Here is a 13217-nt window from a genome sequence, read left to right on the forward strand (position 1 = left end):
GATTCAAAGTCATTGAGTAGCCTGCTGCTTGCATTGCACTCCCTGCCCTTAAATTGCCCAGTTCAGGTCCACCCAGAGAGGCTATGAAATGTATTATTAATAAAGTCTATTTAAAGTGCATTCTGATTAGTACCAGAAATGTACTAGTTTTTTGAAGTTTGTTTTTGAGGATATAAGCAAGTATCAGTTTAAAAGAAAGCAGAGTTTTGGGTAAATCAGTGACTGGGCCAAAGCTAAAACATAAAGCTGATTATGTTTAAAAAGATTAAAATGGAAAGGGTGACAAAAATCCATTAGGGAAGATATGTAATAATAAAACAGTTATAGGAGTGTGTCATAATGTACAGTAGTATTCTTCATTTCTTGTTTTTCACCATCATGAAAACTTTGGTATTAGGAGGCAATGTTACCGAATTCTACAGTTTTTGTTTGCTTATTTTTTTGTTTCCCTTAAGCAGTATTGGTTTTACTTCTGTTTTGAGGGGGTGGTTGTCTACTTTTAAGGAGTCTTTGTATTTAGCAACTTAATATTCTGTGAAGAGATATTTGTTCTAGATTGTTCCATGGTAATATGTATCCTCTTTGTGTAGCACCTAGCATCTCTCCTGCTCCACAATAAGTTTGCCACAGAATTTGTTGCGCACGGTGGAGTACAGAAATTACTGGAAATTCCTCGTCCTTCTATGGCTGCAACTGGTGTATCCATGTGCTTGTATTACCTGTCCTACAACCAGGATGCCATGGAAAGAGTAAGTCCAGTCCATTCAGATGTATGGGAATGGTTTAGGGTGGGACTACTCTCATGCATTCACAGAAAAGCATTTGGATGAGACAATTAAACAGTTGGATTAGGCCTTAATGAAAGGGCATTCTATTTTCAGGCTCTTCTCAGGTGTCCCCCAGTAGAGTTACATTTTGCATTTTCGAGTCAGTTATAAAAACAACAGATGATGCTTTGTGTATGTTAACAGGATAGTTTGTGGTAGAGATAGTAAAATCATTCCAGTTGTTCTTAGGGCTCTAGAGGTACTGTACCCCTCTGGTTTTTCTGTTTTTCCAGTTAAGATTTTTTATTTCATGTTTTTTTTTTTTTTTTTTTAAATGTAAGTGGGTTATACATTAGAAAAGAAATGGGTCCCTAGACACCACAGCAACCCTTGTTTCTATATCTGGAGCATTCTTCTATATTTTATGCAATTGTAGCTTTTCTGATAGAGTGAAGTTGGTAAATTCCTCTCAGTGGTGTCTTTATTCTTCTGTGCAAATTTATTAATGGGGTAATCTTCTGATTTTAATTTTTTTACTCGTTACGATCTAGCTTTCTGCAAAGATATGTAATCTTTTGAGAGTAGTAACCTAATCTGTGTGTATTTGTACAGAATTAATTGTGGTTAAAAGTGTCAAACAAACCTGGGTAATGCTTCAGAATTCATTGTCTGACAGGAGTCAGCACCATGTGTGTGAACAAATCAGTGAGTGAATGGATACTGAACTTGGAGATTTCAGTATCAGAAGGCTCAGTTACTTTTATCAGCTCCCTTACTTTTATCAACTTTTTATCAGCCTGGGAAAGTCCCTTACATCTCTGAGCTACTTCATTAGTTAAGTGGTGATCCTGATACCTGTGTAACAGAGCTTTGTGAGCATTAAAGGATAAAAATATTTGCAAAGTTTGACACTCCGAAAGCTTAGGTGGAATTTAAACATTTCTCTAAATTTAGATTGTTTTCTGCCTAGGAATAGATTGTCATAAAATTTTATTTACAGCTTAAGCTTTAAATCAGAATGACTTACTCAGGAATGATTATTGTATTTTGTAGATACCTATGTACACTGGTGAATTTTTTATACCTTCTGGAAGTTCCTTTCCCCCACGTTTTAAAAAGTTGTGTTTTATTTTTGCCCTTTGCAGGTTTGCATGCATCCCCACAATGTTCTGTCTGATGTGGTGAACTACACCCTGTGGCTAATGGAATGTTCACATGCCTCAGGATGCTGCCATGCTACCATGTTTTTCTCAATCTGCTTCTCCTTCCGGGCTGTGTTGGAACTCTTTGACCGCTACGATGGTCTTCGTCGTCTGGTGAACTTGGTGAGGTTCTTCAGTGGCTTCTCTTTGTGAGGAGTGGGGTCCTGCTTGATGTGGCTGCCCTTCAGCAGCACTGAAGAGAGGAAGCTTCTGACTGGAGGGGTTTTTCTGTCATTTTTATGGATAAAGTCTTTTTCCCTCCTTCATTCACAACTTTTTCTTCCTCTTAAGTGGTTAGAGGACTATGCCACTGTAGACTTGCCTTGAAGATAGTAATCTTACAGGGAGAATTGCTTGTTCTAAAAGCAGTTTTGTGCCTCTGTGTCTTTCAACATGATTGAAAGCTGTGTCATTTTTCAATATAGGTTTAGTGTTTTGTTTTCATATGTCTGCTCTTAACATGATGTACAGACAGATGTACTTTGATGTTTATCAATCTTCTTGAGCATAAAAATCTACTGAAATCTTTCTACTTTTTTCTCCTTTTCCTTTTTCTTTTCGTTCTTCTCTTTTGCCCCCTTCTTCTGCCCCTTTCTTAATAGATCAGTACTTTGGAGATTCTAAATTTGGAAGATCAGGGTGCACTTCTGAGTGATGATGAAATATTCGCTAGCCGGCAGACTGGTAAACACACCTGCATGGCCTTGCGCAAGTACTTTGAAGCTCACCTGGCCATTAAATTGGAACAAGTGAAGCAGTCTCTTCAGAGGACTGAAGGTGGCATTCTTGTTCATCCTCAACCTCCCTACAAGGTGAGAGAACCTTGTCTAAAAAAGAAACATTGTTAGTATTGTCTGTAGCATCTTGGGCCTGAAATGCACATTCGTATCAGTGGAGTCCAGGTGGGATGTACATTAATGGATTATACTTGCACTGTGAGGAGGCAGAATGAAATGGATAGGGGTGTAGGGACTTCTCTAGCTGTACAGTGGTTATATGACTCAATGTCAATGGCCCAGGTTCAATCCCTGGTCAGGGAACTAAGATCCTAGCTGCACGCTCCAAAGGAAAAAAAAAGAAAATAGATGTATCGAGAACTTACTTTGCTCCCAGTTGTAAGTTTGCTACTTCGCTGGGATACTTAAACTAAAAGATAAACTGAGATGTGTGCGAAAGGACTTTTTTCTGTGAAAAATACTAGATAGATATTCTAGCTGCTTCTATGTGGAATTTTCTTTTGAAACCTGGTATATCTATAATTTACTTCACTATCATTTTTGAAATTAGTATGTTTTAGAACAAAGAAGAGTATCTGCATGTTTTAAAAGTCACATATTGAAAAGAAATCAATTATTTTATGTGGTGCTTCTTTTTCTTAAGGTATGAAATACATGCACCAATAATTTGAACATTTTGTTACCTTTTTTGGCAGAATGTATTATGAGTCTAGTTACAAATAAAAGATGAAGCATCATTTATTATTTCATATGTGGGCTGTGGACTCAAGAAGTGTGTGTCAAGACTTATTATTTAGCTTTATTATTAAAATCTTTAGAGCATTGAGCTGTGCTGGAGAAAACAGCAGGTAGATTGATAGAGTTCTTTAATAATATATCTCTGTCCTTTTAGGCATGTTCATATACTCATGAACAGATTGTGGAAATGATGGAGTTTCTGATAGAATATGGCCCAGCGCAGCTGTATTGGGAGCCAGCTGAAGTCTTCCTCAAGCTGTCTTGTGTCCAGCTCTTATTGCAACTTATTTCTATTGCTTGCAATTGGAAGACCTATTATGCAAGGTGGGACCAGAGAGAGGTTTCAAAGATCGGCTTTTTGCTAATGTTCATGTTGGTTTTCACATGGTGTATGCTTAACAAATATTTGTTGAATTAAAATTTTGGACTTGAATCTGAGAAACTAGATTAAGCGTGATAAATATCTTTAAATGTATAGAGTGCTTGATCTTGGTGATTATAAATACTGTACCATAGACAAGGATCATGTCTGTACTCTTAGAGAAATTATGCAATCTGTGTGGCTACAGCTTGCAGAGGTGTGTTGAAGTCGTCCTGAGACTGGAGTCTAGTATTCTTTGTACTTAGACTTTAAATGTTAAATGTCTCTCTACTGCTTGGCAACCATATATGATGTTTATTTGAGCTTCACATACAGCTGTATTTTTTGCTTTTGGTAGGGTTTTCACCATTAGGACAGAGCTGGACAAGGCTCAGGGAAAAACAGCTAATGGCATCAGGCAGTTGGGTAGGTTCTATTTGAGGCTGATGCAAAAAGAAAGCTATGTTTTGGATAAGGAGTCTGGAGGGTACAAAGTAACAAAGTTTATAAGCTGTGGTTCTTGACCTCCTTGCCCTATCCATCCACTGCCATAAAGACAGGAGGTTTCTTACTCTAATTCCTAGGATAGTTAAATCTAGAGGAATACTTTTGGTGGCCATCTTCAAGCTTTCTGGTCTCAAGATTCCTTTACTGTACTAAAAATTATTAGGACCCTTAAGAGCTTTTGTTTTTTATCTATTGATATTTAGCATATTAGAAATTAAAACTGAAAATGTAAATATATTTACCAACTTACTTAAAAATAATCTGAACCCATGGCTTATTGGCATTTTTTATGAAAAGTTTCCAAAATAAAGCCAGCTGATTTTCATCAAGTATCTGGCTCAATAGATCTCATATCTGCTTCTGTATTCAGCCTTTTGTGACATCACACATGACATAGCCTCTGGAAAGCTCTTTATACACTCATGAGAGGAGAGTGAGAAAGGAAAAATAACATCTTAGTGTTATTATGAAAATATTTTTTAAATCTCAGCACCTTTTGAAAAGGTCTTAGAGACTCCTAGGGTCCCCAAGCACACTTTCAGAAACACTGTTTTTAGAGTATTAAAGGAGGTTATTATATTTACTTGGAGACCATTGCTTTAAAGATGATGAAAACTCAAAGGATAATAAGGTTATAAATACATTTTTTGAATGGTAAATCCATATGTGGATTACTTAAGAAAAAATAAATATGTCCTTTAAAAGTTTATTTTTAAAAATAGAATTAAATACTTGTTTTTGCTTAGACTATACAAAAACCTTAGAAATAAAAATTATTCTTTGTTCTTGTTCAGTGGCCAAATTGTGTCCAACTCTTTGTGACCCCATGAACTGTAGCCTGCCAGGCTTCCTTGTCTTTCACTGTCTCCCTGAGTTTGCTCAAACTCATGTCCATTGAGTTGGTGATGCAATCCAACCATCTTATCCTCTGTCACCCATTTCTTCTCTTGCCTTCAATTTTTCCCAGCATCAGGGTCTTTTCCAGTGAATCGGCTCTTTGCATACGGTGGCCAAAGTATTGGAGTTTCAGCTTCAGCATCAGTCCTTCCAGTGAATATTCAGGTTTATTTCCTTTAGGATTGACTGGTTTGATTTTGCTGTCCAAGGGAGTTTTAAGAGTCTTCTCCAACACCACAGTTCGAAAGTATCAATTTTTTGACTTTGAGCCTTCTCTGTGGTCCAACTCTCATATTCTTACATGACTACTGGAAAATCCATAGCTTTGACTATATGGACCTTTGTTGATAAAGTGATGTCTGCTTTTTAATATGATGTCTAGATCTGTCATAGCTATTCTTCCAAGGGACAGTTCAGTTCAGTCGCTCAGTCATGTCCGACTCTCTGTGACCCTATGAACCACAGCATACCAGGCCTCCCTGTCCATCACCAACTCCCGGAGTTTACGCAGACTCAAGTCCATTGAGTTGGTGATGCCGTCCAACCATCTCATCCTCTGTTGTCCCCTTCTCTTCCCGCCCTCAATCTTTCCCAGCCTCAGGGTCTTTTCAAATGAGTTAGTTCTTCGCATCAGGTGGCCAAAGTATTGGAGTTTCAGCTTCAACATCAGTCCTTCCAATGAACACCCAGGACTAATCTCCCTTAGGATGGACTGGTTGGATCTCCTTGCAGTCCAAGGGACTCTCAAGAGTCTTCTCCAACACCACAGTTCAAAAGCATCAATTCTTCAGTGATCAGCTTTCTTTATATTTCCAACCCTCACATCCATACATGACTACTGGAAAAACCATAGCCTTGACTAGACCGACCTTTGTTGACAAAGTAATGTCTCTGCTTTTTAATATGCTGTCTAGGTTGGTCATAACTTTCCTTCCAAGGAGTAAAGTGTCTTTAATTTCATGGCTGCAGTCACCATCTGCAGTGGTTTTGGAGCCCCCAAAAATAAAGTCAGCCACTGTTTCCACTGTTTGCCCATCTATCTGCCATGAAGTGATGGGACGAGATACCATGATCTTAGTTTTTTGGATGTTGAGTTTTAAGCCAGCTTTTTAGTTACCTTTCTTTAGGTTCTTTAGTTAGTTTTCACTTTCTGCCATTAAAGTAGTATCAACTGCCTATCTGAGGTTGTTGATATTTCTCCTGGCAGTCTTGTTTCTAGCTTGTGCTTCCAGCCCGGCATTTTGCATGATGTACTCTGCATATAAGTTAAATAAGCAGGGTGACAATATACAGCCTTGATATACTCCTTTCCCAATTTTGAGCCAGTTCATTGTTCCATGTCTGGTTCTAACTGTTGCTTCTTGACCTGCATACAGGTTTCTCAGGAAGCAGGTATGGTGGTCTAGTATTCCCATCTCTTAGGAAAAATTTTCCAGTTTCTTGTGATCCACACAGTCAAAGGCTTTAGTGTGGTCAATGAAGCAGAAGTAGATTTTTTTGGGAAATTCTCTTGCTTTTTCTATGATCCAGTGGATGTTGGGAGTTTGATCTCTGGTGGTTCTGCCTTTCTAAATCTAGCTTGTACATATGGAAGTTCTCAGTTCACATATTACTGAAGCCTAGCTTGAAAGATTTTTGAGCATAATCTTGCTGGCATGTGAAATGAATGCAAATGTATGGTAGTTTGAACATTCTTTGGCATCGCCCTTCTTTAGAATTGGAATGAAAACTGACCTTTTCCAGTCCTGTGGCCACTGCTGAGTTTTCCAAATTTGCTGGCATATTGAGTGCAGCACTTTCATAGCATCATCTTTTAGGATTTGAAATAGCTCAGCTGGAATTCCATCACTTCCGCTAGTGTTGTTCGTAGTAATGCTTCCTACTAAGGCCCATTTGACTTTGCGCTCCATGATGTCTGCCTCTAGGTGAATGACCACATCATCATGGTTATCCAAGACATTAATAACTTTTTGTACAGTTCATCTGTATATTCTTGATACCTCTTATTAATCTTTACTGCTTCTGTTAAGTCCTTGCTGTTTCTGTCCTTTATTGTGCCCAGCTTTGCACGAAATGTTCCCTTGGTATCTCTGATGTTCTTTAAGAGATTTCTAGTCTCTTCCATCCTGTTGTTTTTCTCTGTTTCTTTGCATTTTCACTTAAGAAGGTTTTCTTACCTCTCCTTGCGATTCTCTGGAACTCTGCATTCAGTTGAGTATATCTTTCCCTTTCTCTTCTCTTCTCAGCTATTTGTAAGGCATCCTCAGACAACCACTTTTCTTTTTTGCATCTCCTTTTCTTGGGGATGGTTTTGGTCACCACCTCCTTTACAATATTAGGGACCTTCATCCATAGTTCTTCAGGCATTCTGTCTACCAGATCTAATCCCTTGAATTTATTTGTCACTTCTACTGTATAATCATAAGGGATTTGATTTAGGTCATACCTGAATGGCCTAGTTAGTGGTTTTCCCTACTTTCTTCATTTTGAGCCCGAATTTTACACTAAGGAGCTGGTGATCTGAGGCACAGTCAGCTCCCCATCTTGTTTTGACTATATAGAGCTTTTGCATCTTCAGCTGCAAAGAATATAATCAGCCTGATTTTGGTATTGACCATGTGGTGATGTCCATGTATAGAGTCTTCTCTTGTATTGTTGGAAGAGGGTGTTTGTTATGACCAGTGCATTCTTTTGGCAAAACTGTTAGCCTTTGCCATTCTTCATTTTGTACTTCAAGGCCAAACATATCTATACTGTAGTTTATTCTCCTATTGATGGGCATTTAGTGTCTTCTTTCTTTTTCCTGTCAAATGAGTGGTACCATGAACCTCTTTTTGAAGTCCCTTCAATGCCAAACAGGTGTCTCTTGACTCCCTACTTTTGAATTCGAGTCCCTTATGATGAAAAGGACATCATTTTGTTCTAGAAGGTCTTGCTTAGAATATACAAAACCTTAGAAATGGAAATTATTCTTAGCCTCTGTTAATTTGTTTAATCTCTTTTCCATAATTCTGTAAATAGACATGATTAAGATTATAGTGTTTAATTAAACTCATTTTTTAAATGAAATACCTCAAGTTATATGAAGATACAGAGAATAATATAACAACTACTCCATACTCAGGGTTGGCATGTTGCTTTCTCAGTTCCTTTCCATTTTCTGCCCCCCAGCCCAGAGTGACCAGTTTTCTTGAATTTGGTATGCATTCTTTCCATTCTTTTTTTTTTTATGCTATGCATATGTGTGGGTGTGTAATCAATGATTTAGTACTCTTTTTATGTTCTAAAATTGTATAAAGTCTTACCTGTGCTTGCTTTCTTCACCCTTACTTTTACTTATTTTTTTAATGTAAGTTTCAGGTATTCAGTCACCCTTAAGTGTTTGAGATTTATGTGTTGATACGTATTTGAATTCTTATATTTGCATATTGGGTTTCCCAGGTGGCGCAGTGGTAAAAAATCTGCCTGCCAATGCAGGAGGCCCAGGAGATGCAGGTTCAATCCCTGGGTTGGGAAGATCCCCTGGAGTAGGAAATAGAAACCCACTGCAGTATTCTTGCCTGGAAAATTCCATGAACAGAGGAGCCTGGTGGGCTCCATGGGGTTGCAAAGAGTCAGACATGACTGAGTGACTAAGCACATTTCTATACTATGGTTTATTCTCCTACTGATGGGCATTTAGTGCCTTTTTTCTCTTTTTTTTTCCTGTCAAATGAGTGGTACCACGAACTTCTTTTTGAGGTCTCTCTTGAGGATGTGATGTGTACAGTTTGAGTTGTAATGTGGCTGCATCTCATCTTTAGTGGATGTTGCCAGATTGTTTGGAAAAATGACTTCTCCCACAGCAGTCTATGGGAGTTTTCATTTTCTCTCCCTTCTTGCCAGTGCTAGGTATTGTTGGCTTTAAAATTTTGTATCTTGGTTTTGTTGTCTTTTGAGCCTTTTCATTTGTCCTTAGAAGTTTTTTTGAAACAATTGTCAGTAGCTGCAAAGTTGTCCAGAATTTAACACAGGTATTCCTGTTTCCTGTGTAAGTTTTCTTAATTCTTTTGCTGTTTACATGATGTGATAATGGACATCTTAATCCATAAATACTTGTTTGTACTTCTGATTATTTCCTTAGGGCAAATTCCTAAAGGTAAAATTCCTGGGCCAAAGGTTACAAACATTTTAAGAACCTTGTTTCATATTTCCAAATTATTTTCCAAGAGGAGTGTCCTATTTTCTTCTCCTCCCAAAAGTTTGAGAGCATTTGTCTCTGCTCATCTTCACCAGCATTGGAGATTATCCTTTGTTTTTTAATCTTAGCAGTTTGATAGGTGAAAATTCCATACCCATGTTTTTTGAAATTAGTGTTGTGGTGACTTACAGGTCCTCTCTTGATGCCATGGCTAGGGACAGAGTCATTCAGGTAGTAAGTAGTTCTGACCCACTGTCTGTGTCTGTCTGTCTCTCTTTTAACAGAGACTGTTTCTGGTGGCTGTATCCGAGTTTCCCTTTGACTAATTCTTCTTTCTGTCCAGGAATGACACTGTGCGCTTTGCTCTGGATGTCCTGGCTATTCTCACTGTTGTGCCAAAAATTCAGCTCCAGTTGGCAGAATCAGTGGATGTACTAGATGAGGCTGGCTCCACCGTCTCCACTGTAGGTAGGTTGTATCTTGCCATTTTTGTCATTGCGTGGTTTTAATTTGTTTTCCTCTGCCATTCTGGTTGTGGTTACTTAACTGACCTAATTTTGCAGTACTAGAACAGAAGGTAGCAAAGGAGGGTACCCTTTAAGTTCTTTTAAGTCATGCCATCAGTTTCAAATAAGGGAGTCATGTTAGTGAACTCAGGTATTCTGGGTGGTACAGGCATTTTTGCTGTAATAGTACAAGTGCATTCCTTGCACTCTTCAGAGTGTTATGCTAAAAATAGAATTTATAAGAAACATGGGTTGGGGCAGATAGCAAAAAATTTAAGCAACTCAAAATGAATAATTGGCAAGCAGCGCAAATGAATAAGTTATTACACACAAAAACAAAGGGAAAAAACCCTTATTAAGATCAGGGCTGATGAGGGCTGCTGCTAAGGTGAGCATGCAAGTCATGTGAGTGGCTGTGGGCCCTAGAATGCAGTACCCTGGGGAGAAAGCCTGAGGCTTAGCCACTTGTTTTTAAGTTAATTCATATGTAGAAGAAAGGGTTTCTGCTACTACTATAGCAGCCAGGCTGAGGACTTTTTCTTTCCTGCTGGAAGTTTTTATTCATTCCCACTGTTTTTGCTTTCCTTACCTAGGAAAGCTTGTACATGAACCTTGGTGACTTCCACATCATTCCCGTATTTAAAAACTGCATATGAGGTCTTCTGTCATAAAGATACACTGTAGTAGAACTGGCTGCATTTTATACAAACTATTCCTTACACTTAAGTCCATGGGGTCGCAAGAGTCCGACTGGACTGAGCAACTGAACTGAAGAGAAAACTGCTACACTTTAAAAAGAAATTATTTATTTATTTTAATTGGAGGCTAATTACAATATTGTAGTGGTTTTGGACACAATGAATAGAACTGTAAATTTTGACTCTGAAATAAATTTTGACAATTGAAGTTGACATTAGTGTTATGAGGAATAATATTAAAAAATTTTCCCCCTATAGGTATCAGCATTATTTTGGGAGTGGCTGAGGGTGAGTTCTTTATTCACGATGCTGAAATTCAGAAGTCAGCACTTCAGATTATCATCAATTGTGTTTGTGGCCCGGATAACAGAATTTCTAGTATTGGCAAGTTTATCTCTGGAACGCCTCGGAGGAAGCTGCCTCAGACGCCCAAAAGCAGTGAGCACACTCTGGCCAAGATGTGGAACGTGGTGCAGTCCAACAACGGCATCAAGGTGCTTCTGTCCTTACTGTCTGTCAAGATGCCCATCACAGATGCAGACCAGATCCGGGCCCTAGCCTGCAAGGCCCTGGTGGGCCTGTCTCGCAGTAGCACCGTGCGGCAGATCATCAGCAAACTGCCCCTTTTCAGCAGCTGCCAGATCCAGCAGCTGATGAAAGAGCCTGTGCTTCAGGACAAGCGTAGTGACCACGTCAAGTTCTGCAAGTACGCCGCTGAGCTCATCGAACGGGTGTCGGGAAAGCCGCTTCTTATCGGCACCGATGTGTCCCTGGCACGTCTGCAGAAAGCTGACGTTGTTGCCCAGTCACGGATCTCCTTTCCTGAGAAAGAGCTGCTTCTACTGATCCGAAACCATCTCATTTCTAAAGGCCTTGGGGAGACAGCCACTGTGCTGACTAAAGAGGCCGACCTGCCCATGACTGCTGCCTCCCATTCTTCGGCCTTCACCCCGGTCACTGCTGCTGCTTCTCCTGTTTCTCTTCCCCGCACCCCTCGCATCGCCAATGGCATTGCAACTCGATTGGGTAGCCATGCTGCTGTGGGTACCTCTGCCCCTTCTGCCCCCGCTGCTCATCCTCAGCCGCGGGTGCCCCAGGGTTCACTAGCTCTGCCTGGTCCATCTCATGCAGGAAACTCCCCTGTGATTGGTAGGATCAGTTTTATCAGAGAGAGGCCATCACCCTGCAATGGCAGGAAAATCAGAGTGTTGCGGCAGAAGTCGGACCATGGCGCCTACAGCCAGAGCCCAGCCATAAAAAAGCAGCTGGACAGACACCTTCCCTCCCCGCCTACGCTGGACAGTATCATCACAGAATATCTTAGAGAGCAGCATGCTCGCTGCAAGAACCCAGTTGCCACCTGCCCACCCTTCTCTCTCTTTACTCCTCACCAGTGTCCTGAGCCAAAACAGAGGCGACAAGCGCCAATAAACTTTACCTCAAGGCTAAACCGCAGGGCATCATTTCCAAAGTATGGAGGGGTAGATGGCGGGTGCTTTGATAGGCACCTTATCTTTAGCAGGTAAGGAGAGGTTACCTCACTCCCTGAGAATTGGAATGATTTTTCTGTTTACGTCAGAGTATGTGGGCAATATCAGCATGAAGTAATAACTCCAGAAAACCATTTGTTGGCCTGAAATACCAGGAATTATCATTTTGTGTGAATACCTGAGCAATGTGACTATACCCCCTTTTGTCAAGGGGAACCCAGGGGTTCCTTGTATAATTACTGGCAATATAAGATACTCTGTTCTTGTTATATTAGTATGTTTTCTAGAGCCCATGCAACACTCTGTCCCTGACGAGGCTCTCAAGTTTGTACTTGTGCTGGTCCAAGTTGTTACCTCTTCTTATTCCTTAAAAATTTTACACTGGGGCTTCCCCTGGTGGTCCAGTAGGTAAGACTCCACACTCCCAATGCAGGGGGCCTGGGTTCAATCCCTGGTCAGGGAACTGTGCTGCAATTCAGAGGTCACATGCCGCAACTAAGATCCAGTGCAGCCAAATAAATATTTTTTTAAAATCTTGCATACAAGTCATGGGATCTCAGGTTTTTGACATGGGAATTTTTGTTATTGTTAACATTTTTAAGTGAAGGTCCAGTTCTCTCTTGTAAAATGAAGATGAACCACTGACGGTCACTGATAATTTGGAAGAACCCACTTGAAACAGAAAGGCTGTTTTTCTTTCTGTCTTTCTAACAAACTTTTGTTTTTCCGAGTCTCTGCATGTTCTTTGTCTCTGACTCTCTCTTGTTTGTTCAGGTTCCGTCCTATTTCAGTGTTCCGGGAAGCCAACGAGGATGAGAGTGGCCTCACCTGCTGTGCGTTCTCCGCACGAGAGCGCTTCCTGATGCTGGGCACCTGCACCGGGCAGTTGAAGCTCTACAACGTGTTCAGTGGACAGGAGGAGGCCAGCTACAACTGTCACAACTCAGCCATCACACACCTGGAGCCCTCCAGGGTAAAGCTCCCTTCCTAGGTTGTGCTCAGTCATGCTTCTAGGATAGGTTGGTGAACTGCAGGTGTGTGGGCTGACCGGTTTCCCGTGTTTGTGTGTAAAGTTTGTTTGGAACACAGCCATACTCATATGTTTATGTATTATGTCCTGGCTGCTCTGTGCTA

General features: G+C 40.2%; 1 protein-coding gene across 6 annotated transcripts in view; it reads left to right on the forward strand.

Annotated features, from left to right (window-relative positions):
* Nucleotides 1-13217, forward strand: part of DCAF1 (DDB1 and CUL4 associated factor 1) — a 93747-nt gene that overhangs the window by 56018 nt on the left and 24512 nt on the right. For all 6 annotated transcript variants that reach the window (XM_059880160.1, XM_059880161.1, XM_010817839.4 and 3 more), the window contains 7 exons: nt 591-749; nt 1913-2092; nt 2572-2781; nt 3599-3768; nt 9733-9857; nt 10852-12115; nt 12858-13056. In XM_059880160.1, coding sequence (XP_059736143.1) covers nt 591-749; nt 1913-2092; nt 2572-2781; nt 3599-3768; nt 9733-9857; nt 10852-12115; nt 12858-13056 — 2307 coding nt within the window. The remainder of the gene's footprint in view (nt 1-590; nt 750-1912; nt 2093-2571; nt 2782-3598; nt 3769-9732; nt 9858-10851; nt 12116-12857; nt 13057-13217) is intronic.

The sequence above is a fragment of the Bos taurus genome, chromosome 22 (genome assembly GCF_002263795.3).
Source record: "Bos taurus isolate L1 Dominette 01449 registration number 42190680 breed Hereford chromosome 22, ARS-UCD2.0, whole genome shotgun sequence".
In the NCBI taxonomy this organism is placed as follows: Eukaryota; Metazoa; Chordata; class Mammalia; order Artiodactyla; family Bovidae; genus Bos; species Bos taurus.